This window comes from Lagenorhynchus albirostris, chromosome 5 (assembly GCF_949774975.1).
Source record: "Lagenorhynchus albirostris chromosome 5, mLagAlb1.1, whole genome shotgun sequence".
Lineage (NCBI taxonomy): Eukaryota > Metazoa > Chordata > Mammalia > Artiodactyla > Delphinidae > Lagenorhynchus > Lagenorhynchus albirostris.
In genome coordinates, this window is record NC_083099.1 from 66,577,491 (window position 1) to 66,603,125 (window position 25,635).

Genomic DNA, 25,635 nt, shown 5'->3' on the forward strand with positions numbered 1-25,635 from the left:
CAATTTGATCATCATTAACATCCTTACACTGATGATGAGGAGGTGTTTACACAAGATTAGACAGACATTAATGGAACAAAATATGCAAGCCTGTACACTAAACACATATGTAGAAAAAGAGATAGCAAAATTAATGAGTAAAGGTAAGATTATTCATTAAATGGAAGCACGAGAACTGTCTGTGGACCGATTTGTCCCAGTTTTACAGCAAGCCCATGACAGAGCCAGCACTGGCTCCGGGGCTGCTTTGTCCTTTTTTTTTTTTTTTTTTTTGCGGTACGCGGGCCTCTCACTGCTGTGGCCTCTCGCGTTGCGGAGCACAGTCTCCGGACGCGCAGGCTCAGCGGCCATGGCTCACGGGCCCAGCTGCTCCGCGGCATGTGGGATCTTCCCGGACCGGGGCACGAACCCGTGTCCTCTGCATCGGCAGGCGGACTCTCAACCACTGCGCCACCAGGGAAGCCCTGCTTTGTCCTTTTTATACCAGTGCATACTAAGAAAACTCTTCCCGTTTACAGTCTTTCATTTGTAAGCGTGCTTGAAACAGTGTTGGATTTGTGGAGTTTTGAGAGAAAGCGAGACATAATTCTTCTTCCCACAGGTATGGCTCCATTTAAATAAATAGAAATGCAGGTGTGTGTTTATGTTTCCAGCTCGTAATCTAAAATCTTTGTACGGTTTAAGTTATTTGCTATTGAAATCTTGGATTTCTTTTATAGAAGACATTTTTGGGGGGCGGTAGGGAGTAAAATTCTAAGTAAAATATGACAAAATCTGTGAGGTCCAATGTGGAAGGTACAAATGTGAATCTGAATTTAAATTAATTAAACTTCAATAGAATTTAAAAATTTAGTCTCTCAGTCACTAGCCACATGTCAAGTGCTGAAGGGAGCCACATTTGGTGAGTATTGGCACAATATAGAACATTTCCAAAATTGCAGAAATTTCTGTTGTAGAGCATTGGTATACGTGATTCTACAGACAGAAGATTTAAGAAAAAGGAAGAAGTATTGAGGTGTACCTTATGGGGTTCTGTGAGTTTTAGTCAAAGAACTCTTTCTTTAATGATTGATGAAACAGTGAGATGCCATGATTTCAAATGATTTCATGGACAATCATCAACAGAACAACAAGATACAAAAATCATTTACTACAAGGGTAGATCAATACTTACTATACTCATTTTATAACTGAGGGGATTAAGAGAATCTCCACAGCCCAACACCGTAAATACTAGAGAAACAAAGGCTGCAGGTGTTTGAATAAAGTGTTGAGGTCTTTCTGTATCTAGAAATACGTGGTGTTTTTACATTTATACCTCTGACAGTTTGGGATGAACAGTCATTCTGAGTCCTTTAAATGTTAAGGAAGCTTAAAATGAGACTCTTTGAATTCAACACACTGGTCTAATTTTAGACCCAATTCGAGGCTGAAAAAGCCCTACTATTGAACAAACCAACAAAATCAAACTAGAACCCTCGTGGATGCCATGAACTTTAATCCATGATCTTTTATTCACAGGCAAATATGGAATTAGAATATGTGATGTGATACGTTCTGGGAATTTATTTATTATTTTATTTATTATTTTAAGAATTTATTTATTTATTATTTCTGATTGAAATTTAAATAAAAATAAAACCAAGAGTATATCCCCCCCTTTAGTGACAGATAGAAATGAAACCTAGTAGAATTCCATTTCTAGAGTACTCTGCTTTCAGTTTCATCCACCAGCACTCAGGATCTGGTGTTTGGTTTGTGACTAAGATGAGCTGGTGGGGGTCCGCATGAGAAATGCCGCAGTGAATGAGTTGGAACCCTTTGGCGTTGTGTCCAAGAAAGCTCGCATGTCCTAGTTAAAGCTGTGTGAAGTGAACTGTACTTTCCTAATGTGGTGGCCCCAAAGACTGGGTTTAATCCTCTGGTGTGAAAGCTTTCGCAAGTCTTTTCAAGAGCCTAAGTACCATAAAATACTCTCACAAAAGCCTTCATTCCAAAGAATGTGTGTGTCTGCTCATGTCAAGAGCTCTTAGTGAAGAACAATGTGCCTAAAGCCGTAATCTAATAAACAAACAGATAATCTAGTTCAGTTTTGTCTAAGTAACATAATGTCTCTATCAAACTATTTCCTGCACCTTGAGCTCTATTCACAAGGAAAGGGTTCTGCGTGGGAATGTGTGTATATTTTCTCTAAACAGGAGGGCATTGAGTTCCTGTGACTGGATGTCTTGTCTTTCTCTTCTGGGTAGCTCTGGTTGTTTATGGTGGGAATTTTCCGTCTCGGTAATTTGGTATTTTACTTGGTTTTATTGTAAAAGGTGGAAATGTGTACACCTTAATTTAAGAAATATTGTTGCATCACCTCCATCTCGGTTAACAAGGGCCAGGTCAGAAAGTTCTCCCATGTTTTGAAGCCTCTCTACCAGATTTTTATATACTTATTAAGTCAAAGGGAAATAAACTGTTTCCAAGGAGCAGGTTAATGGATTTCCGAGGGGTCACATTTGCAAGAATTGACAGCCTAGGTACTCCCCTTCGCACTGCTTGGGTGAGCACTCATTTGTCCTTTGGAAAATTATGGCCTTATAGTGAGTAAGATATAACTTTTTGGGAAATTCTGAATACAAAGAGCTTCATTTTCAGTGAGGCAGCGAGACACAGGAGTCAGGGTCAGACCATAGGTATTGCCTACATTACAAGTTGCTTTTTGCGGGATCTTGCTTCAAGGATTATTTGATGTCATATGCTTGGTAAGCACCTACTTGTAGTTGGGATAACTGGCCTATCATGGCATCAGAGGGCATTTTCTGACTATATCCATTACAAAGAAACTTCAGTGTCTTATTGCCATTAATTGACTCTTATACTTTAAGTCATGAAATCACAAACTACCAGTATCGAGAGGGCCTTTAAAGGCCATTTTACTAGGTCTGTTGGGTTTATAAAGCTCAGATCTTTATAATGTAAACAGCAAGTAGTTTTCTTGCCTCTACTTGAACACTTCCAGTCACTTGTCACTCACACATTCTCAAACCAGGTAATTTCTCTTCAGTCTTCATTGTTATGCCTTAGGATTTGTAAATGCAGTTACACTCCATTGATAGACATTTGTTAATGTTTCTGTGAAATTCTTAACATCTTTTGTAAGCAAACTTAATTTTTCTTTCTACAGCTTAATAACAGTAATGGCACATATTTTTATGTCCTTTAGTCTCAGTTATAGTTTTGTCTAAAGAGCTAACTATACTTGAAATAAAATGTATAGCTCTCTCATTTTGCTAAATCATAACATTTATTTTTCTCAAAGTAATAGATTTTATCACCCCACCCCCACCCCCCGGCTTTTTAAGGCATTGCCATGTAGAGCATCGTAGAAACATTGCCCTAACATTTTTCATTCTGTTTATGTGGTTCAGAGAGATGAAATAAATTTCTCTAGGCTTTAGCTGGGGTCTGTGTGGGCAGGTTCCTGGTCTATCTAAGTTTCCTTATCCACAGAATTGACCTAAGAAAAGCAATCCCACAGGGAGAGTATGAAATTCTAACTCAAACTTACTTCTTTAAAGTCCTCAACCTAATAGCTAATAGGGTTTCTTTTCTTAAATGTGGTATCAAGATGATGGTTGCCAAAAGAAAAGAACTATGTGTGTGGAACAACTTTCAATAATACATTTAAATTTAAAATATGGTGAAATAGGATGACATTTTCAGAAAATTGTGGGAAACTCCAGAAAACTTGTACCATGAAAGAGCTCTGACTCTTGCCTACACGGTGCTCCTATGCAGACGAACTGTCCTTTGGGGTTTATAGCACTGTGTGCACACTTCTCTTCTTTATGACACCTGTGGTTAGCACAATAATGGCCCCAAAGGTGTCCATGTCCTCATCTCCAGAGTGTGTGAATATGTTGTTACATGGCAAAAGGGATAAAGGTCGCAGATGGAATTAAGGGTCCTTAATCATGAGGGTCTGTAGAAATGAATGATGGAGATGGAAGAGGTCTTTGGAGTGATGTGATTTGAGAAAGATCTCAATAGCCTTTGCTGACTTTGAACATGGAGGAAGGGGGCCACAATCCACAGAATGATGGTGGCCTCTAGAAGCTGGAAAAGCAAGGAAATGGATTCCCTAGAGACTCCAGCAAGGAATGCAACCCTGCTGACACCTTGATTTTAGCCCAGTGAGACTCATGACAGCCTTCTTATTTACAGAAGTGTATGATAATACATTTGTGTTGTGTTTAAACAATTGTTTGTAGTAAGTTTTTGCAGCAGCAGTAGAAAACTGTTACGATATTATGTTGATATTACCTGTTTATGTCTCTTCTCTGGACAATGAATTTCTCAAAGGCAACAATGTTGTCATTAAAAAAAAACTTAGCACTATTCTACCTTAAAGGAGTAAAATTTTCTGTCAAACACCGGAGAGATCTAGTATTTACCGAGTGTGTATGTACCTTATACCCAGCATTGCCCTAATCATTGTGCTTTGCAAATTTTGCTTACTCCCTAGGAACATTGTTTAACCTTACTGAATCTTAATCTTCTCATCTATAAAATGAGTTCAAGGGCTGGATCTGGGTTGCCAAATTTTTCTGGAAGTCAAGATGGAAAATATTTTAGGTTTTGCTGGCTGTAAGGTCTTTGTCTCAACTACTCAGTTCTGCCAACAGAACACAAAAGCAGCCATAGACGAAAAATGAGTTCATGACTGTAGCTGTGTTCCAATAAAACTTTATTTACAAAACAGGAGACAGTCTGGATTTGGCCATTGTTTGGTGACTCGTAGATTAGCAGAACCTCCTTATTCCATTCTAATTCCTTTCTAACCTGATGATTTTGTGAGTTTATAAAGTTGTACCATTAGTGCCAGTTAAGCCATGCAAGTGCCAGTAGGACTTGAAGAGGTAACTCAGGTAATGGGATGGGTCTGTTTATAAAAAGAAGCATGGTATTGCCAGCTTGAGTGTCAGGAAGGGAACTGCCACCAAGTCCTTGGCAAACGGACCTGGGACAAACACTCTTAAGGATGAGACATAAGGGGAACCTTGAATGCCAAGGCTGAGCTCATTGAACTTGAAACTCAAAAGAAGTGGAACTACTGTTGGAGAAATAAAAGGGAGCCATAAATCCATTGCCCTCCAGAATGAAAGACCTTCTGAGACAGCTGGCCAAATGAAGCAGGAGGAGGGGATGAGGTCCGCATTTAGCTAAATTATGTCTTTGGGCAGCCAGGCCAGGTCTGTTAAAATAACAAAGTGCCTGAACTTCTGCCCAGAACACGTCACCAGACTTTGCACTGGGGACCGTCTCCTATCACATGACTTCCTAATCTGAGGAAGTGAAGAAAGCAGAGTGAATGAAATACGAAGAATGAGGTATTTCTTGGAGTGCCTCCCTAGAGACAAAATCTGACCTTTCAGGAGATTACTGTTTGAATTCTCTATTCTAATTCGAAAAGACGTAAGTTTATGGATCTAATAGATTTTGCAGCACCTAATAGGTCTTGAAGGCCTTTTGACGTTTTCTCGTGATGCAGGACTTGCCCATTGTAGGCGTGAGGGCGTGGGTTTATAGGTCAGCGTGGGCCAAGGAGAGCCCATTCAGACCTCAGCGAAAGGCACTGGGGTTTGGGGATGTTCTTGTTTGTTTGACTACCTGGTTGTGGTGGTGGTGGTTGTTTTGCCTTGGCTGTTTCGGCAGGTTTTCAGGACAAAACTGACCTCTTTGATTGATTCATCACAATAGCTTGTTTGCAATGTCTTACAAATTGTTCAAGAACAGTTTGTCCGTAATAAAAGTGACCTAGTAATACTCCCAGACCCAAGGAAATGTTGGGTTAATCAGTCACAGAAGCACTTGATGTGCCAAGTTAGTGCTACCTCAGGGCTCTTTATGTGGTTCCTTTCCAAGTTTTCTAAACATTCCAGGGAGAGCACAGTATTTGTTTGTTTGGCTGCTAGGACTTCATTCTGCTATTGTTTTAGTTACACTCCTATGCCTCTCTGTCTCTCTCTGTCTCTCTCTCTCTCCTCCCCTCCCCTGCACCACTCTCACTCTCTCTCCCTCATACATACATACTTATTTTGAGATTGATAACCACTCAGATTCTTCCTTTAAAGGGTAGCTTAATTTGGCTGGGATTCAACTTGTAGTTGTCAAGAATTTGTGTATATACGCACTCAGCAAATATTTTCTTAACTCTTGTCCATCTCAAATCTCTGAGGCATGGGAAGAGGTGCTTTTGGGCTAGAGTGATGAATCGTACGTGATGTGTGCCCTCAAGGAACACGTGGTGCAGGTAAAAGGGTCCTGTATTCTCAACAAGATCATCATGAACATGCTCTCCAAGGGCTCTGGAGGGTGAGAGTTGGGAAGGTGCTTTTGTCGGGTGGCAGCCAAGAAAGGCTGTGTCGGGTTGGCAGGTGACCTGGGCTCCAAGAAGAGCTTGGGTTTCAAAATGAAAAATGGTGGAGAGGGAGGTCTTCTTGCAGACAAAGGCATGAACAAATTATTAGAGTCAAGGAACGTAGTCGGATATATGACTGCGTATGTGGCTGAACAAAAGTCAGCGTTCTGAAGTGCTGAACTTGGCAGAGCTGGTGTTGGCAGCAGTGATCTCAAAGAATGCATACTCACCGGAGCACTCTAGGAGGGTATACAGTGGAGTGAACTTGTCACATTGCTCTCCATTTTCTCCTAAGAGACCCATCCTGTTTAAGGATTCTGCCTGTGCCAGATGAGGTCCTGTCAGATTTTGAGAAACCTGGACCAGGGGTCTTACCAAGCCTCTAGTATTCCCAAGCCATCCTTCTCTAAAACTCCAGCTCAGTTGCCATTGACTCAATTGGCCATGTACGTGAGGATTCATTTCTAGGCTCTCTATTCTATTTCGTTGGTCATTATGTCTTTCCTCATGCCAGCACCATACTGTTTTGATTGCTGTAACTTTGTGGTGAGTTTTGAAACCAGGAAGGGAGAATTCTCCAACTTTGTCCTTTCCCCCCCGCCCCAAGATTGTTTTGGTTATTTGGGGGCCAATGGAAGTTTTCAAGCTGGCAACAGTGTATAAGATTAGTTGGAAAGGACTAGGCTGGGAAGAATGAAGACTATTTAGGCTGTTTCATAAGTCTAGGTATGAGGTAACTAGTCATTAAGTATTTTGGTGGCAGTCGAGTTGGAGAGCAGTAAATGGATTTGCAATATTTGGAATAATTTAATATGGCTTGCTATATTGAGTGCGAATGAACAAGACAAAAAAGAGAGAAGGGGTTTTCTCCCAACCTTTGTGATTGGAAGAATTGTACTGAAATACATAGAAAAATAAAGGACACAAGAGGAGCTGAGCAAGTCTGTGGGTTAGGGGATCTGAATTCAGTTTTGAACACTGAGCTAGAGGTTCAGATGGGGATGCCCAGCCATCAGTTACAGATGCCGACGTGGAATAAATGAGTGTCATGGTTATTCTGGGTCTTATGTTGCTTATAAATGGTGTAGAATTTTTTTTTTAATGTAATGCATTTACGGTTACCATGGTGGCAAGAGCCAAATGAAGGGACGTGGTTGGCAAGAGCAGCAAAGATGGAGATCTGGTGAAAGGTAATTTCATGAAGGTTCTGTGCATTGCCTTAGCTCCGAGGAAAGAGGACGCTAGATGCTGTTGACATGTGTTTTATTTTGAAGTGACTGTTAACTACCAGCGTCTCTAATCCTTAGCCTTGATCTCTTGGAGCCTAATGTTCCTGTTCTCCAGCTGAGAGAGACTAATTCACCATCTTGTGTTGTAAACACTCACTCATTTTAACTGATTACACCTCCAATGATTCTCAAATCACTAAAATTACTAATTGCTATTCCTTACACATCAAAGAATGAATCCTGAATAATTAACCCCAAATAAAATTAAATGAATTGGCCCTTTTAATTAGAGTCCCTGCTGCTGTTTGTTCTCAGCTTCCTTTTCTTACTGTTAAGAGACTTTTAGAATGATTAAAACTGTTTAAGACTTAAACAGCCAGTGACCTTTTAATACGATATAAACCCATGAAAGCAATATTTCAGCTAGCAGGTGGTGAAGTAAATTTTTAGAGCAAGTACCTGTCAGCTCCAGTATTCTTTTGGGAAAAAAAAAAAAAACAAAAACAACATGCCAAAAAACAACCACCTTGAGATGAAATGAGTGTCTCTGTTTGATTATTTTTAAAGCGTTTATACATTTGCTAAGGCTCAGTCTCGATGAAATGGCAGGGTTGAAGGAGAGTGAGTAACGTTGGCATCATTTTATATAAATAGTAACAAGAATTTCTCAGTGAGAAGGATTTGAAGTCATTTGTGCATAAAAGATGAAGACTGGAGAAATCACACAAAGGCCCTGGTCTCAGACAGCCCTTCTTATCCTCAGGGAGTCTCCTGAGACAGGGAAATGGGCTCACACAGTCGGGCCAAGGAAGCGTGATGGGATTTCATTGCTCCCGATCGTCACGCTAGGATTCCCAGCCTATCCATGCTGCATTTAGCCTGGGTGTTACTGAAGATATTTCACGTGTTTCTGATCATCTAATCCAAGTCTCTTAAATAGTAAGAACCTCTTCTCTTCTTCGTAGTCTTCTGAAGCTGTAGCGGCCGAGCAGGTTTCCTCCGTATGCTTAAGCAGCCGCAGTTTCTCACACTAATTTTGCCACCTATCGTGGTAAATGTGTCCTCAGCCAGAAGTTAGGGGATACAGGGTCACAGTGGGTTTCTTGGTCTGGTTCTACACTATATGTGTTTCTCTTTACCACACTGGTTGAAATTTCTCCATGTGTAAAATAAAAGTTATTGGACTAGATAAATGACTTTTTTCCTTAAAGTTTAAAAAATAAAATTTTACTTTTCACTTTGAAATAATCTCAGGCTTCACACAAACGTTGAAAAATAGTATAAAGGATTCTCACTTAGCCTTTATCCAGTTTCCCCAAATGTTGATATCTTACATAATCATAGTACAGTTACCAAAATTAGGCAATTAACACACTGACCACAATACTTCTTGCTAACGTATAGACTTTATTCAGATTTAATCAATTGTTCTATTAAGATTCTTTTTCTGGTCTAGGACCCTGTCCAGAATCACAAGTTGCATTTAGTTGCCTTGTCTTCTTAGTTTTCTTTAAGCTAGGATAGCTTCTCAGTCTTAGTTTGTCTTTTAGGAAGGTCAGTGACTCTTAACCAGGGCTACATGTCAGAATCATGTGGGGAGCTTGTCAAGATACTTGTGTCTGGGTCCCAACCCCAAAGGTTCTGATCTAAGAATCGTAGAGTGGGGCCTCTCTGTATGCAGTAAAAGAAAGTGCTTCCTGAGATGCCGATGCATACCTTCGTTTAAAAGTCAGAGCTGTTTCAACACCTCAAGCACTACTATTTTGTGTTTCTATTCACATGACATCTCTCCTTCCACTTCCTTCATTTCCCTGTTCCTCTTCCATTCCCAAGTCTCCTTTATGGACAGAAACCTGACCCTCCAACATTCCTGGAGGATTTGAAGGAGTTTCTAGATACATTGTGGGATAAGATACTGTTAAGACCTATCTACAGACCTTTTATTGCAGAAGAAAGATCAAGTACAGTATACATGGTTGCAGTGTTTCTTGAGATGAGGGTGTCCCCATAGCCAGGTCGTGACTTAGGGATGAAGACTCAGGGCCTGTATCCTGAAGACATGCTCCAAGTAAGTTAGTGTGTAAAAACAATGACAACAATAGCAATGATAGCAACAATGGCAAAACTAGGTGGCTACTTTAAGACCGATGTTATTAACTGTCCAGCTATGAGCATGATGCAGAACCTATGACACCCCCGCCCCCAGTACTGTAGTGTATTGACCTTATGTCAGTAATTGAAAAGGGGCAAAATGGTCCATGGTAGAAATACATATGTTCATTTTTTCAGAGTTCAATTCAGTTTAATATAATATAGATTTATAATAATAATCATTTATAATAGTAATATTATTACTATTCATCAAGCATCTCCTGTGTGCTCTATGTGCCCTCTAAAACAGAGAGCCTGCTTTCAAGGTGCTTACAGTCTATAGGAGAAACCAGTAGATCTGCAATTAAACTAACAGCAGAATATGTGCTCCAATAGAGCTAAATCAGGAAGGAGCAATATGTTGTCACTGGAAGTGACGATGGGTCACTCTATCCAGATATAGCAGTGGTGAAATAAGTTTAAATGAGCTATTTAAAGTGTTTTTATTCTGAAACTATCATCCCTCCAGCTCCATCACCATCTTTGGAAGGAAGGTAAGCTTCTGGCCTCAGTGGCCGCCACAGGGTGACGTCCCATCTCCAAGAAAAAAGAGTATTTTTGGAATAGTCTCTCAGCACATTGATATTTGTTTGCCAGCTTCTTTTTTTTTCAGTGTTAAGATTTTTTGTTTCTCTAGACTGTTGCCTCATTCTGTGTCCACGGCATGAATTTTTAATTTTTAAACTGAGAGAATTTCACTTTTTGGTGTGGGGCTAAAGGTATCTCAATAGTTGGTAGAAGACTGATGCTTAGGCTTAAATCATTGCCCTGTTTATTTTGAATGCCCATCTTCGGAAGCCAAATTATATGGTGTGTGGTTTGTTGTTTCGGTGGAAATTACTGTCTTTTTGTAAGACAATTGACACTTGGTGGATTCAAAAATGCTATTTGGTTTTAGTCCATTTGCAGAACCAGACTGTCCTCCTAATTTCATATTGTTTGAAAATCATTCAGTGTTTCTTAACTAAGAAAGTGAATTTGTTTTTCAACAAATGGAAACCACTATGTGATAGAGAAACACAGTATACTTAGGTATGATGCCCTAAGATGTTTCACCTTCACACAGACTATTTATTTGTGGTCAAACATGAGGACTACTGAACTCAGTGACGACCCAGGGATTCCGTATTAGCTAGATGTAGAGTGAAACTGTCCATCTGAAAATCAGGGAGACTTCATCTACTTTAGGATAATCATTCTTCCTGCTTTTAATTTGAGAATCTGAAAGAGCATTTCAAGCTAAGTTATTTAGAAGGATGACGGAGACATTACATTTTGGCTTGGGTAAATATAGTGATGCATTAAAATTAAACACTGGCTTAAGTAGATTCTGCAATTCATTTCAAAGTATCTTCCTTTTGATTTTTTAAAAATGCATGCCTATAATTCACATTTATTGTATAACAATTAAACCAAAAGGAGAAGGCATGAGCTGTAGACAACCATCCCATGAGCTACAGACAACATTATTAACGTATACAAAATGTTTATACAGAAATAGTGCCATGTTATAAACAATATTCATTCAGTAGCCCATTTTTTTTCTCACAAGGTAATACATCAGAAACAGTTTTTCATGTACTTGTCCCAGATACTCCATGACTCACACCTTCACTAGATGTAAGTCTTTGTTCAGATATCACCTCCATGAGGCATTTGCCAACCTTTTTCTTTAAAACTGCAACGTTCCACCATCACCCTAGCAGTCCTTTCCCCCTTCCCTGCCCTATATATCTGTATAGTACTTATCAAGATTTGATATCAAGTATGTTTTATGTAATTTATTTTTTAAGTGTTCTTCTTCTCCTGATAGAGTATAAATTACACGAGTGCAGCTCTTTGTGTTTGTTTTATTTATTTGTTTGTTCGATGTTTCCTTCTGGTGTCTAAAATAATCCCTGGCACATAGAAGGCGTCCAATCAAAGACTAAATAGATGTCAGATCTAGATCAACATCATCATTTTGATGGCAACACAATTTTCTAGTGTGTGACTGACTTCAATTGATTTCTTTTACCCCAATTTTATCGATGAATAGTCTGATCATTTCCATTGTATTTCACTGTGATTAAGATTCTTTAACATGCTTCCCTGTATAGTCTTTAGTCACTGCTTTAGTAGGATAATTTATTATAAGTGGTATCGCTGCATCAGTGTATAAACATTTTTAAGGCTTTTGATACCTGTTGCCAAATTTTCTTGAGAAAGTTTTATCTTTAACACTCCTATTTATATATAAGTAGCATACAAAAGTGCTGAATTTCTTATATCATCTTATACCATTATTGTGTTCCATCACTCTTTAATTTTGACCTTTCGTTTAAATAACATGACTTAGAAAATTAAGTACTATCAGAATCAAAAATTTGTTTTTTAGTTAAGCAGCAGAAAATAAAAATGGAAGAAAAGTAGAAAGGTTTCTCTTCCAATATTTAATTATATATAATAAAAGCATGAACTCCAAAAATGTCTCGTGTGAGAACTAGAGAACTGAAGCTACTTGGTTGAGGTCACATATCTTCTCATTTACAGATGACGATGTGTCATTTAAGGGGGGCAGTATTGTTGCTATTTTGATGACAGTGAGGACAGGGAACCAGGGATGGCCAACCTTTCCCTGATAATTATCACTTCTGCCCCTGAGTTCTCAAAGGGGTTGCACACTGAGAGAACAGGAAAAAAATGGAAATTCAGGAGCTGCCTACTGCCTCAGGAGCTCCATGAGTGCTTAATCCAAGAAAGAGGTCTGTGTGGTCACTCTGAGATGGTGCCTAGGCTTTGGGTCTGGGAATAAGCAGGCTTTTTATCCTATCTCTAATAGGAGCCACACATTGAGTAAATTAGTGCAACTCCTTTCCTATTTTTAGTTACAACCAATCGGTAGTAACTAGATTGGGAGAAGACTGGGAGGTGATACATTAAATGGAACTTATCCTCAATGGTTCCTTGATCTCTGCCATATCCCAGTATTTCCTGGTGGCTTTTAAAAACTTATGACACATTTCTAGGTACTGAAAATTCTCTTTTGAATTGTGTGTATGTGTTATTTTAAAATAAGTGGGTAGAACAATGACCGGTTAGAAACTTGTATAACGAAAAGTGAGTTTCTCTTCCACTCTTGCTCCCCAGTTGCAAAATTGATCTTCTTAGAGGCAACTTGCCTTTAACAATTTCTTGGGAATCTACTTAAAAGATACTCCCTGATACTACGGGCATATATGTATATATGTTATTACACAAATAACATTTACTTAATGTCATAAACCTTAATGTCATAAAACCTTGATTTTACCCAGTGTGCTTTCTGATGGAGTTTTCTTGGTAGCACATCTGTCTTAATGCTAACTGAAGATGGATTTGAGGGTAAAGTTGTAAACAAAGTCTTCAGTTGCTTGGTTTCATAATAAATTGCCTCTCATTTATGAGGAGAATGCTGCAGCTGTGATATAACTCAACCACCTTACAGAGATTTTTCACTCCTGTTCTGTTTATTTTATCTTCTCACTTGTTCTCTTTTCTCAACCTTGCTCGGAGAGCTTCATCATCTCAGATTTGGTCTTCTCTACTGAGTGGGCAGATTTAGACTCAGCTGCTCTTTTGTGCAAAAGTGAAAAGAAAAAAATGTCATCTATCATGTACACGTTGTACAAGTCACTTACATACAGTTTAGCTTAGCAGTGTTCAAACTGTGGATTGAGACCTATTTATGGGTCACAGTCACTTTAGTGGGTCACACACAACACCTTTAAAGTAAATAAATAACAGAGAAACTGTCAGTGTAGATTACATGCAATAAGTATGGTTTCATGAAACCCTTGTTTCAGATATACATGTACTTACACATGTCCAGATAGGAGTTTTGCATCATCATATAAAAGGTTATTTCTTTACTCTGGGTTATAGTAAAAAAAAATGTCCAGAGTCTCAGTTTTAACTGGGTTGATCTGCAGAGTGACACTGTGAAGTGGCTATTGTTATACTCATTTAATAGGTGAGGAAAACTGAACCTGAGATGGTAGCACTGCCTTTTCCAAAGTAAAGGGTAGAGCTAGGCTTTGTGTTTTAAGTTTTTGGGCTTGAAATTTTGTACTACTTTCTTTGGAACATATTTCCTTTCTCTGTTAGTTACTATTAATGGAAAAGAGTAACTGTCTTTACTTGAAGCGTATGATTTGGTCACCATAATTATTTTTATTTCGTGTGTGTGTGTGTGTGTGTGTATGTGTTCCAACCCAATCTCTTGTGTACTCATAATTTAAATTCTTAATTTGAGGAGCTGCAAAGTAATTTTATTTATAATTACCTTAAAGTTTAGATTTTCCTTAAACAACCAGAATTTCTCCATTTAAGAAAGTTAGAGAGCCAACACCTGCCAACTGCAAGAGCCCTTCACGTGCGGTCCACAGATCTACATCAGCATCACCTGGGAGCACGTGAGAAATGCAGAATCTCAGGCCTCAGCCCCGACCTGGCGAATCAGAGCCTGCATTTTAGCTAGATCCTTTTGGTGATTTGAACATGGATGTTTGAAAAGCACCTAAAACACCAGGTCATTTAATAAAAAAAAAGCAACTGAGTGATTAAATGGCTTTTTATTCAATTAGTTTTTCAACCTATGTTTACTGAGGGATGACAGGACCCAAACGTTATGCCAAGTGGTGGGGATATAAAGATAAATTATGAGTGGGCTCTGTTTGTTAGGAGTTTCAGTTCTCGCTAGGAGAGAATAAATGCAATCAAGTATTATAGATGCTGGGATAGAACCTGTACGAGGCACAAAAGGGGCTGTTATCTAAACCTGCATGTGTGTGTGTATGTAGGTTTACATGGATATTTGAATCAAGAAGAAGGAGAATGATGCTTGCTTTTTTTTTTTTTTAACCATAGTATATGAATCCAGACTTTATTGATGATCTGAGTTTGATTACTCCCTTCCTTGTATTTTTGCACTACAATCATACATAACCAGTAACTTACCATCTTCTTTGTTGGTAAATTCTTGTTATTTTCTCCCTCTCATGGGGGACTTCATATCATGAAGGGCTAAGCAAACTGTTTTCAGGTAGCTGCCTTTTATATATGCCTGAGCCATGTTATTGGGGTAACTACAGTGGGTGATAACTCAGTTACAATCAAGTAGCCACATCTGCTTCTCAGTGCCACTGCCTTTTTACCCCTAGACTAGAAAGGGTAGCTTGAGAAAATATAAATGGCTGGGTTTCTGGGAGTTTTTCCTCACTCTCTTCAAGTTAATGGTATGCATAGCGGGCTATTTTCTGATGTCAACTGGAATAAAGTAGTGTTTGGCAATCGGGGATATACGACTTTATTTGCCGAACTCACCGTTTCACTGCCTTATGGTGCTACATCTGGCACAAAGCAAAAACCTTTTGAATATTAGCTCAACGAGATGGGATGGTATAGAGCAAATCAAGCAAGATCTTTTCTTGCTTCTCTCCAAGGCATTGTGAGCATCATTGCCAGCTCTGTATTTCACTGGCAGTGTAACTTTGGAGTAAATCATTTTAGCTGGTCATTGAGGAATAAATGTATTTTGCGTGTTGGGTAGGCTTTGTATGGTGAGGAAAAGGGTAAGGAGGAAACCAGGTTTATAGACATGTGTCTGTGACTACTCTACTCCTAATAAAACCAAATATTTCTCTCTTAGCTTTTATGTATCACTGCATTCCCCAGTTGCCTGATGTGTGTCCATTTTTGGCTTGCCTGTTTGATTTATTTAGTGCCCCTGTAATTCACAGGGTCTGGGAGTTCACTTGGATTTCCCCAGCAAGCCCAGAGGGCAGGGCATGCACTAATGTGAAGGTCTACATTAGCATTGCTGGTTGTAAGATACTACAGCTGATTCCGTCCAGGTGCTTTTTCCTCTAGGAGGGTTGCCCTGCAAGCATCTCAGCCAGGTGCTCTTTCATCATTTGAAGAAATCTACTGAAAAGAAAAGGATCTTCCCCCGCAACATTTATATACACACATTTTGTTCTTTCCTTTTTGTCATCTTCCTTAAACATGGAAATTGTACCTTCTCTCTTAAGCTGAGCTTACTGTTACTTAGAGGCATTTCCCTCTGTTGACCTGCCTGTGAAAATGGTGAGCCTTAAGTCAGAATTCTCATAATAGTTCTTAGTCTGATTTAAAACTCTTTACGAAGAGTTTTTCGTTGCAACTGACTTAACTAGTCATGCTTCCCTTCAAAGGACCCATTTTCTATCCCTTTATCATGTGTGTGTGTCTGTTTTCTACATTCACCCAGTCCTCCACATCCTTTTAAAATGTGAGCTCCGCTCTAAACAATGTAGCAAGAAGCCTATGATGGGGCTTCCCTGGTGGCGCAGTGGTTGAGAGTCCGCCTGCCGATGCAGGGGACACGGGTTCGTGCCCCAGTCCGGGAAGATCCCACATGCCGTGGAGCGGCTGGGCCCGTGAGCCATGGCCACTGGGCCTGCGCGTCCGGAGCCTGTGCTCCGCAACGGGAGAGGCCACAACAGTGAGAGGCCCGCGTACTGCAAAAGAAAAAAGCCTATGATGATTGAGCTTGAAAGATGGAAAACTTTGGTCTAACTTAGTAACTGATTAAAATAAGCAGATACTTATTATGAGGTTATCACTATGACTTTAATAAATCTGCGTAATCTTGCGTAGAACACATGGTCTAGATTTATGTTGTTTTCAAGATATTTCTTTTAAAAAAATACATTGTATTTTCTTTCTCTGTTCCTTTTCACCCTCCCAGGACTCTCATCAACCTGCACCTCACTATATTTAATTTCTATGACAGAAGTATAGGGTCAAGAAGGATATAGTTGGAAGGGACCTCAGAGACAGGCAGGTGTACTTTTTATTCTAAGACAAGTTTGCTCTGAGAATTTGGGCAGTTCCTGTGTCTTTTGTGGGCCTCTGTTTCTACCTTCATAATCTGATCTCCAAGATTTTGGTCAGTTCTGATACTGTTTAATGCTCTGACAATTCCTATGACATAAAGAATCTGGTAAAGTATAAGAAGGTGCTGAGAAATCCTCTTTAAAATTGAATATGAAGAAGACATAGGTCCAGATAGAACATTTGAACCTGAAAATTAAGCTGTGAAGTAGAATTTGATCATCAAGTCTCCATCAACCTAGACTTCTTTGCAGATCACCTAAAACTTCATTGTGGGCTTTTGTCTCATACATTACGACTTCTAAAGGTAGAAAAGATCTTGGTGACGATCCTTTTTGCTTGATAGGTATTTCATTTTTTTATTTGAAGGCCAGTGAATTTCTCAGTCCCGGCTGCCCATTAGCATTATCTGGGTTTTACAGGAATACGGGCATCTCATCCCTTCTCCCCATCCCTGAGAATTCTGAATGCACTGGTATGAGATAGAGTTTGGGCATCGGCATTTTTAGATAAGATTCCTTGGTGATTCTAGTATCTAGCCAATGTTTAGAACTCTGAGATGGAGTTCATAAAGATTTATGAGACTTATAATTTTAATAAGGATATAGACAACATATATCTTCAGATGTGCACACCCAGAAGGATGAGAGAAGTAGAGATATTTCTATATGACATGCCATTGAACCTTTCCAATTCTATGGGGTCCAAAGTAGGAATACTATGACACTTTGCTTAATGCAGTGGTTCTCAAAGTGTGGTCCCAGGCTCAGTAGCACCAGCATCACCTGGGGATTTATTAGGAATGCAAATTATCAGACCCTGACCCAGACCTACTGAATCAGAGCTTCTGGGGGTGGGACCCAGCAATCTGTGTTTTAACCAGACCGTCCAGCGATCCTAGTGAGCTCTAAAGTTTCAGAACCATCAGCATAGAGAGTTGTTGTGGGCGTAAGAGGTAGCCTAGGATAATCTTAGCACAGTGCCCGGTGCATGGTGAGAGTCCAAAAAACAGAGTACTCTAAAGATAGTGTGTTTGACTTCTTGGTAGCCTGAATATGGCTGGGAGCTAGACTCGACAGCTGTTAGCTACTCTTCCATCTCTAAGACTGTTACTTTTTAAAAATTTATTTTATTGAAGTATAGTTGATTTACAATGTGTTAATTTTTGCTGTATAGCACAGTAATTCAGTTATACATATAAGTGCATTCTTTTTCATATTCTTTTCCACTATGGTTTATCATAGGATATTGAATATAGTTCCCTGTGCTATATACGGTAAGACCTTGCTGTTTATCCATTCTATATATAATAGTTTGCATCTGCTAATCCTCAACTCCCAATCCATCCCTACCCCACCTCCCCCTCCCTCTTGGCAACCACAAACCTGTTCTCTGTGTAAGACTGTTATTTATAAGGCAAATGGAGCTCAACTGAACAATCTCAGAGGTGTATCAGAACAATCAGTCCAAGTCACCATCCTTCCACTGTGAGTTTTAGACTCTTTCTTTTCTAAAGACCTAAGTTGTGATGTTTTGGTACTATCCAACAGTGACTCATGGAGTGGTAGAGACTATACCACTAAGTGTTGAACAGCTGAAATGCAAGGAAAAACTATTTATCCATAGAGGAGGACAGTTCCCCAACACGTCTAAAACATTATTGCTAAAAGGAAAAGGGCACATAGAGAAATTTTTTTCAGAAAATGAAGGTTTCCTTTTCTTAATAGAATTTCTTGCAAAGAATATTTTAAAAGATTCCATACCAAGAACCCATAGCGATGTTAGGTTTCCTAGTATCCTAAAGCCTGGATAGTGTATAGATTTCCAAATTGGATGTTTCTTATTCCAGTTTCTCCTAATCTTGTCCTGCACACACTTTTAGATTAGTCTTTAGTAAATCATATTCTTAGAAGTGTTTCCTTCTCAGGAATCCTTAATGGATCCTCACTGCATGTACAATAAAATTCAAACTCTATGCTAGATGTGGAACACACTTAAAAGCTTATTTTTATACTGCTTTAATTTTTATAACCTTCTAGTGTTATTTTACATTCTTGTGTTTATGCTATATTGTAACTTGCTTTTTATTCTCTAGACCCTGATTTTTTTTTTTTTTTTTTTTACCATTATGCCTCTGTTTTCCTTTATTTCTGTCTAGCATGAACTTACTATCTACATCATAATGTTCAGGGGCCATTTAAATTCTCCAGCAAAGCTTCCTTGTTACTCCAGATGAATGTAAGCTTTCCTTTATCTTAACTTCCAAAAGAGTTTGTAGAGCTTAATAAATTGCAGCTTGTGTTACCTTACCTGTTTATACATTTTTTTCTATCTCTACTTGACTGAAAATTCATTGAGGACAAGCAACAAGTCTAATACACCTCAGTAATCCACTGCTCCAAGCACCTTCCCTGTTCTGGCTAAATGTACTTGACACGCTTCTACACCAGCTTTATGTCACTTCTAAGTATCCTGTCTGGTCCTCATTCTCCTGAAAGTTAAGGATGCTAATTAACTGAGGAGAACTTAGGGAATAATTGCTGTGCAGGACAAAAAATTATGTGTCAAAGCCAATTACAACGCAGTGAAATGCCAGCTAATGCAAATCTCCTTGACCTATGATGGGGTTACATCGTGAAAAGCCCACTGTAACTTGAAAATATTAAGTGGAAAATGCATTTAATACACCTAATCTACCAAACATCATAGCTTAGCCTTGCCTACCTTAAACATGCCCAGAACACTTACATTTAGCCTACAGTTGGGCAAAATCATGTAACACAAAGCCTATTTTATAATAAAAACTTGAGTATATTATGTCATTTATTGGACACTGTACTGAAAGTGAAAAACAGAATGGTTGTGAGGGCACAGAATGGTTGTAAGCGTATGGGTTGTTCACCCTGGCGATCTCCTGGCTGACTGGGAGCTGAGACTGCCTGCCGAAGCCCAGCATCACAACAGCATTGCACCCCATATGGTTACCCCAGGAATAGATCAAAATTCAAAGTACGTTTTTTGTTGAATGCCTGTTGCTTTTGCACATAGGTGGAACCATCATAAGTTGGGGACTGTCTGTGTTTATAAGAGTGCTATATAGTATTGCATCCATGTTAATTTCATGTGTGTGTTTCCTTTCCGCAGGTGATTTTCTTCCACCCCCGCCTCCACCTCTAGATGATTCCAGTGCGTCTCCATCGGGCTCTGGGAACTTCCCTCCTCCACCTCCCCTTGATGACAGTGCTTTCAGGGCACAGGTAAGATCTGGGGTTGAAGTCATGTTTATAAGCCATGCTAGGAATCCTGAATTCTGAGATTGTTTCTGTAGTGGATAAACATTTATCCAGAGCCTACAGAGAGAGCTTTACACCTCACAAAGCACTAAGGCATTTTAATGCCAACTGCCCAGCTCAAGCTTCCCAGAGTTCTGCTGGCTTGCCCTCTGAAGCCCTGGAAATCCTTTTACCTACTAATTTTATTTTGAAACTGAAAGTCATTCTTTAGGAATGCCATTTGAGAAGTCCACATTTTCTTGTTATCCTGGAGACACACAAGCAGGCTTTTTTGTTGCCTTTTTTCTCTTTCCACAGACGTTGCATTCTAAATGAGTAAGGATGATATTTTAAGGTTCTGGTTGGTCACTGTGGGTACTGATTGGTCAGCAACATCTTTCTAGCAAAAGCAACAGCAAAATTTCTTAGGTTTTCTCTTCTGAGTGAGGTCAGGCATGCACAGTACGGTATGTGTTGACTATTTAGAAGTATTTGTGCTCCAGGGAGTGTTGCGAGCAAAGTGACTCAGGGCTAGATTCAGTAAAAGTTCTCAGCCTGTGTTCACGTAGAGCCACTGGTGACCAGCTGCCACTGTTCAGGCAGTTAAATGCCAGTTATGTCAGGAAGGAAAACTAAATAATATTGTCATACAATTATTGTCATATTTTTAGGGGTGATGATGTTACTATAGATATGTCAAAGAAAAAAATCGTTATTTTTTAGAGAAATGTCGGCAAGATTGGTGAATGAAGTGAATAGTGCCTGGTATTTGCTTTAAAGTCAAAAGAATCTAAAAAAGAGTGGGTATGTATATATATATGTATGTGTGTGTGTGTGTGTGTATATATATATATATATATATATATATATATATATATATATATATACACGTATAACTGATTCACTTTGCTGTACACCTGAAACTAACACAACAGTGTAAATCAGCTAGACTCCAATAAAGAAGAATCGTAAGAGTAGGGAGCTACTGAGTGAGAAAATATTAGCTATGAGTTGATAATTGTTGGGTGCATGGAGGTTTAATTCATTATTTGTTCTACCTTTGTATATGTTTAAGATTTCCCATAATAAATTTTAAAGAGGAAAAGCCATAGAAAGTAACTGCTTAAATAGTTCAGGTCATTGTGTCTTTTTTTCTCTTAAATTTCAGGTTAGAGGAGACAAAGGTAGAAATGATTAATTCACTCAACAAATATTTCTGTGCTCTGCGTGGGCACCTTTATAGCACTAGGTATTCTATAGCAAAAAAGACAGACAGGGTTCTGCCCTTATGAAACTTACATGTTAGTAAGGGCTGTTCTTTGCATATTGTTTAATTTATGCAATTAACACTTTGTTTAGTCTATCTTCTTTCTTGAATAGTTATGTAACTATTTTGTAAGCATTTAAAATCTTGAGTTCTGAAAAGTTTGCTTGACCTTGTGACAAGAAGAGTTGTGTTTGATACTAGTTGAGCAGCTTATTCTTGTCACATGATCTCGACCAGGTCACCCTAAGGCCCACTTTTCTTGTAATTAAAGATAAGATAACTGTATCTACCTCTAATAATTAAATGAAATACAGATGGATTTGAATGTACTAAACTATAATCACCTTACAGATATTTTGATGTTATAAATGTCGCCATATAAAAGTAACAGCGACAAGAATAATAATAAGGCTTGCCAAGGGTTTCATTAAGAAAAATCAAACCTGGGGCTTTCATAAAATTACAAAAAGTCTTTTTCTGTATAGATCTTGTCCTGTTAACTATATCCAAACTATGACTTTGTTTTTGAAAAGGAAGGAAATAAACAAAAAGCCTGTTGCCATGTTGGCTTATGTTCTATAAAACAGAAGGAAGAAGGATAAAAAAATAAAACAGATTTTGCCAAATGGAAAAGGGCAGATCTGGTAGGAGAGGTGTGTTGTTATTGAATATGTGGAAGATTGTTGGCAAGTTCAAAAGAAAATGGGCAGGGACTTACCTGGTGGCACAGTGGTTAAGAATCTGCCTGCCAATGCAGGAGACACGGGTTCGAGCCCTGGTCCGGGAAGATCCCATATGTCGCGGAGCAGCTAAGCCCGCGAGCCACAACTACCGAGCCTGTGCTCTAGAGCCCGCGAGCCACAACTACTGAGCCCGCGAGCCACAACTACTGAGCCCACGTGCCTAGAGCCCGTGCTCTGCAACAAGAGAAGCCACCGCAACGAGAAGCCTGCACACCACAAGGAAGAGTAGCCCCTGCTCGCCACAACTAGAGAAAGCCCACGTGCAACAACAAAGACCCAACGCAGCCAAAAATAGATAAATAAAATAAATAAATTTAAAAAAAAGAAGAAGAAGAAGAAAATGGGCATGTCCTTTCCTTGTGTGGTGGTGATGTGATGTGATAGAGGCTTGGTCCCACTCTGGCCATATTTGCCCCAACTTTAGATTTGAGCTATGATGGAACTCAGAGTAATGTAATCACAGGAGAAAATTCTGCACGTTTTTCTCCCAGCCAATGGTGAAAACTCCTGTTGCCAAGTCCAAATTATAGCTGGTAAATGTGTGTTTTTATGTAGAAATCTGTTTATGTTTCCAGCCAGATCTTCAGGTCAGAGCCAAAAGAACCTCTATTAAGTGTGACTCTAAGAATTATAAGTTTTTCAGAGCTGAAAGGGACCTAAGAGATCATTGAGTCTAAACCTGGTGCCAGGCATCTAGTTACAGCTTTTCAAATACTTGCTGAATGAATTAATTCCCTCTCTTCACAAGTGAGGAAACTGAGACCCAAGAAGATGTGGATCCTAGCGTTTCTGACAGAACTCTTGAGAAACCTTGACTCTTTATCTGTCCTTCCTCTCACTGTGCACGTGATTTTGCTTCAGGTCTCTCAAGACTGAGGTTCCGACGAGGGGGTAACATGCTTTTGTTTGGAAGGACCAGGTGTTGTTGGGAGTTTTGCTTGTCTCTGAATTTCTGATGTATGCTGTAAACTTTTTTCTTTTTCCTTTACAAAAGGCAAATATTTAGTGTCAAGAATTCTTGTTTTGAGAATTCTCATTTTTGTGGGAAAAGATGAATCTTGGAAAATCAATGAGAGATTTTCTTTTCTGTCAGTATCAGTTCGAGCCTCGTGGCTGTAAGGTTTGGGGTGACCATTTAGCAGTCACTTCATTCATTCATGATAAGTTGAATAACTTCTATAAGTCAGACACATACACTGGGGTTTATAGCCTTAGAACTTGTCATCATGGGTCTAGTGCCCTGAGTCTCAACGTTGGAACTGTTAGCTTTGTTTGATCTCATGCCACAGTTGGTAATTCCTTTCTATTTCAGCCAGCCAGTGGGCAGGCATATAGCATTGTTTAGAGAAGTTTTAAAGGGGCAGAATACGTCATAGGATTTCAGGTTTGCAAGGGAATTAGAGATCATAACTCAAGTGCCTTTTCTGTCGTTTGACTCTCCTCATTTTTTTTCAATTTAACAAAATGTTTATGGGTGACTACTACAGCTGAGGCAATGTTGAAGGCCAAGGAATAGATCAGATACAACCTCCGATTCAAGCTTGGAAGATGCATATATACCCAACTTCTAAATTAAGGTGTTTCGTAGTAAATTATTCCTTAGTCATCATGCTTTGATCAGAAGCACAATCTTCGTCCTTTGTTGAGGTAGAGGGTGGGGGAAATAAATTAACTCTGTCTGGAGACATGCAAGAAGGATTCTTGGAAACAATTTCAATTGAACTGAACTTTGATGGCTAATTAGGATCTTAATTTTCAAATGGGGGAATGGAATTTTAGGCAATAAAGCAACAAGTATAAGAATACAGAATATTCTGAAGAATATTCTGAAATCATTGCAGTATTTGTTATTATTGAAATATAAGATTAACATCCCCAGGTCTGTTGTTGGGTGCCAAGTGGTGCTTTTAACACACCATCAGACAAAATGTGTTGCCCTTGTGGGAAGCCCTATGCAAATAGCTCTGAGTTGTCTGGTAGACTTCCTTGAGCTCCTCAGGGATTTACCTGCTGATACCTGATGGCTTTGGGTTCAGGTGCCCGATACTTAACTTCCCCTTTTTATGACATGTTTGCTTGACTTTTTCTTCATGACCACCAGCTGACACCTCCTCACTCTGCCTCTCTCTTTGTGGCCCAGACCGTGGCTTGCTTTTACGTGTCTGTGACCCTGGGCTTTCACCTTTCCAGTTCCCATCAGCTCTTCCATCCCTTCAGGCAGATGGCTGCCTTTGCTAGGGTACCTCCAGCCCCTCCACCTCAGAAAACAGACTGTCTCATCCATTGCTGGTTACTCCAGGTATTACAAATGTCTTTCTCTTATTGAACTGAAATTTGTCCCTTTATGATTTCCTCATACTGATTTTCTTCCTACCCACTTAGAAAATGATGTGCGTTCAAAGGAACTGTCAGGCCAGGAGAGAGAGAGGTGGTGTCTGTCTCAAGGGGGTGACCCATAAAACTCCTGAAAGAGGTCACTTTTCTGAGGAGAGCATGAAAACAGTGTCATGTGAGCTATTCACTGAACTTGGGGAAATGCCCAGAGTTTGTTGAAAAGAGAAGGAAGAAGAGAGATGTCTTTTTTTTTTTTTAATTTTTAAAAATTTTATTGGAGTATAGTTGATTTACAGTGTTGTGTTAATTTCTGCTATACAGTGAAGTGATTCAGTTATATATATGTTCTTTTTCATATTATTTTCCATTATGGTTTATCACAGGATATTGAATAGAGTTCCGTGTGCTATAAGGTAGGACCTTGTTGTCTATCCATTCTATATATATTAGTTTGCATCTGCTAATTCCAGACTCCCAATCCACCCCTCCCTCCCCTTTCCCCCAACCTTCCTTGGCAACCACCTATAAGTCTGTTTCTGGAGAAACTTCTGAAATCCTTTATTGTCTTGTCTTAAAGTCAGGGTCCAAAAGTTTGTGGGCCAAGTCATTTCTACTCTTGTGAAAACAATTTCAAAGCTCATAGATGTATAGGGTGAATGGTGGATTGTAGTCATTTATCTACTTACTCACTTTATGTATTTCATTTATCAATAATAGCTTAAAAATCTATTGATGTTTCAGTAGAACTGGAACTGAAATCTGTGTCCTGTGACCCTTAGTCTAGTGCTATCATGATAACAGGTATGGAATGACAGAATTTGACTTGTAGACGTAGAGAACTCAGGCTCCCAGCCATGGGCACATTCATTCATGAGCTCACAGAAATAGGCAGCAGGCCTTGCTTTATTTATATGGTTTGGACATACCCTACCATAGAAGTCATCCCTTCTGCTACCTGGTAGTGGGGTGAGGAAGGAAGAGGCTCGGTGAAAAAGGAGATCCAGTCTACAAAAATTAAGAGTAGAGACGCGATATTGTTAGAGCAAAACCAAAACGCTCAGGAAGAACTTTAATCCACTCTGAAGTGCTTACCCTTCCTGTGTAGTGAGGATATAAGAATATCTTGATCCATGAAAACATACCAGAGGAGTGAGCATGATGCTTATTTCTTCGTGGCCCTTTGCCTTGTTCCTCTGGGTCTCGTGTTCGCGAGGGGCCCTAGTTGATTTGTAGGCTTATTTGTGACCCTGGCAACAACAGTAGCAGCAGCAGCTGCCTTCGTGATTATCTCCTCCTTTTACGGTCCACACATGTAGAGGAGTGTATGTTTAGCAGG

General features: G+C 39.4%; 1 protein-coding gene across 6 annotated transcripts in view; it reads left to right on the forward strand.

The window, feature by feature from the left end:
• LPP (LIM domain containing preferred translocation partner in lipoma) overlaps nucleotides 1-25,635 on the forward strand; it is a 688,443-nt gene that overhangs the window by 285,533 nt on the left and 377,275 nt on the right. For all 6 annotated transcript variants that reach the window (XR_009540714.1, XR_009540715.1, XR_009540717.1 and 3 more), the window contains exon 5: nucleotides 19,828-19,940. Coding sequence is in view for 3 of the 6 variants with exons in the window: in XM_060150264.1 (XP_060006247.1) it covers nucleotides 19,828-19,940 (113 nt within the window). In the remaining 3 variants the exon portion in view is untranslated. The remainder of the gene's footprint in view (nucleotides 1-19,827; nucleotides 19,941-25,635) is intronic.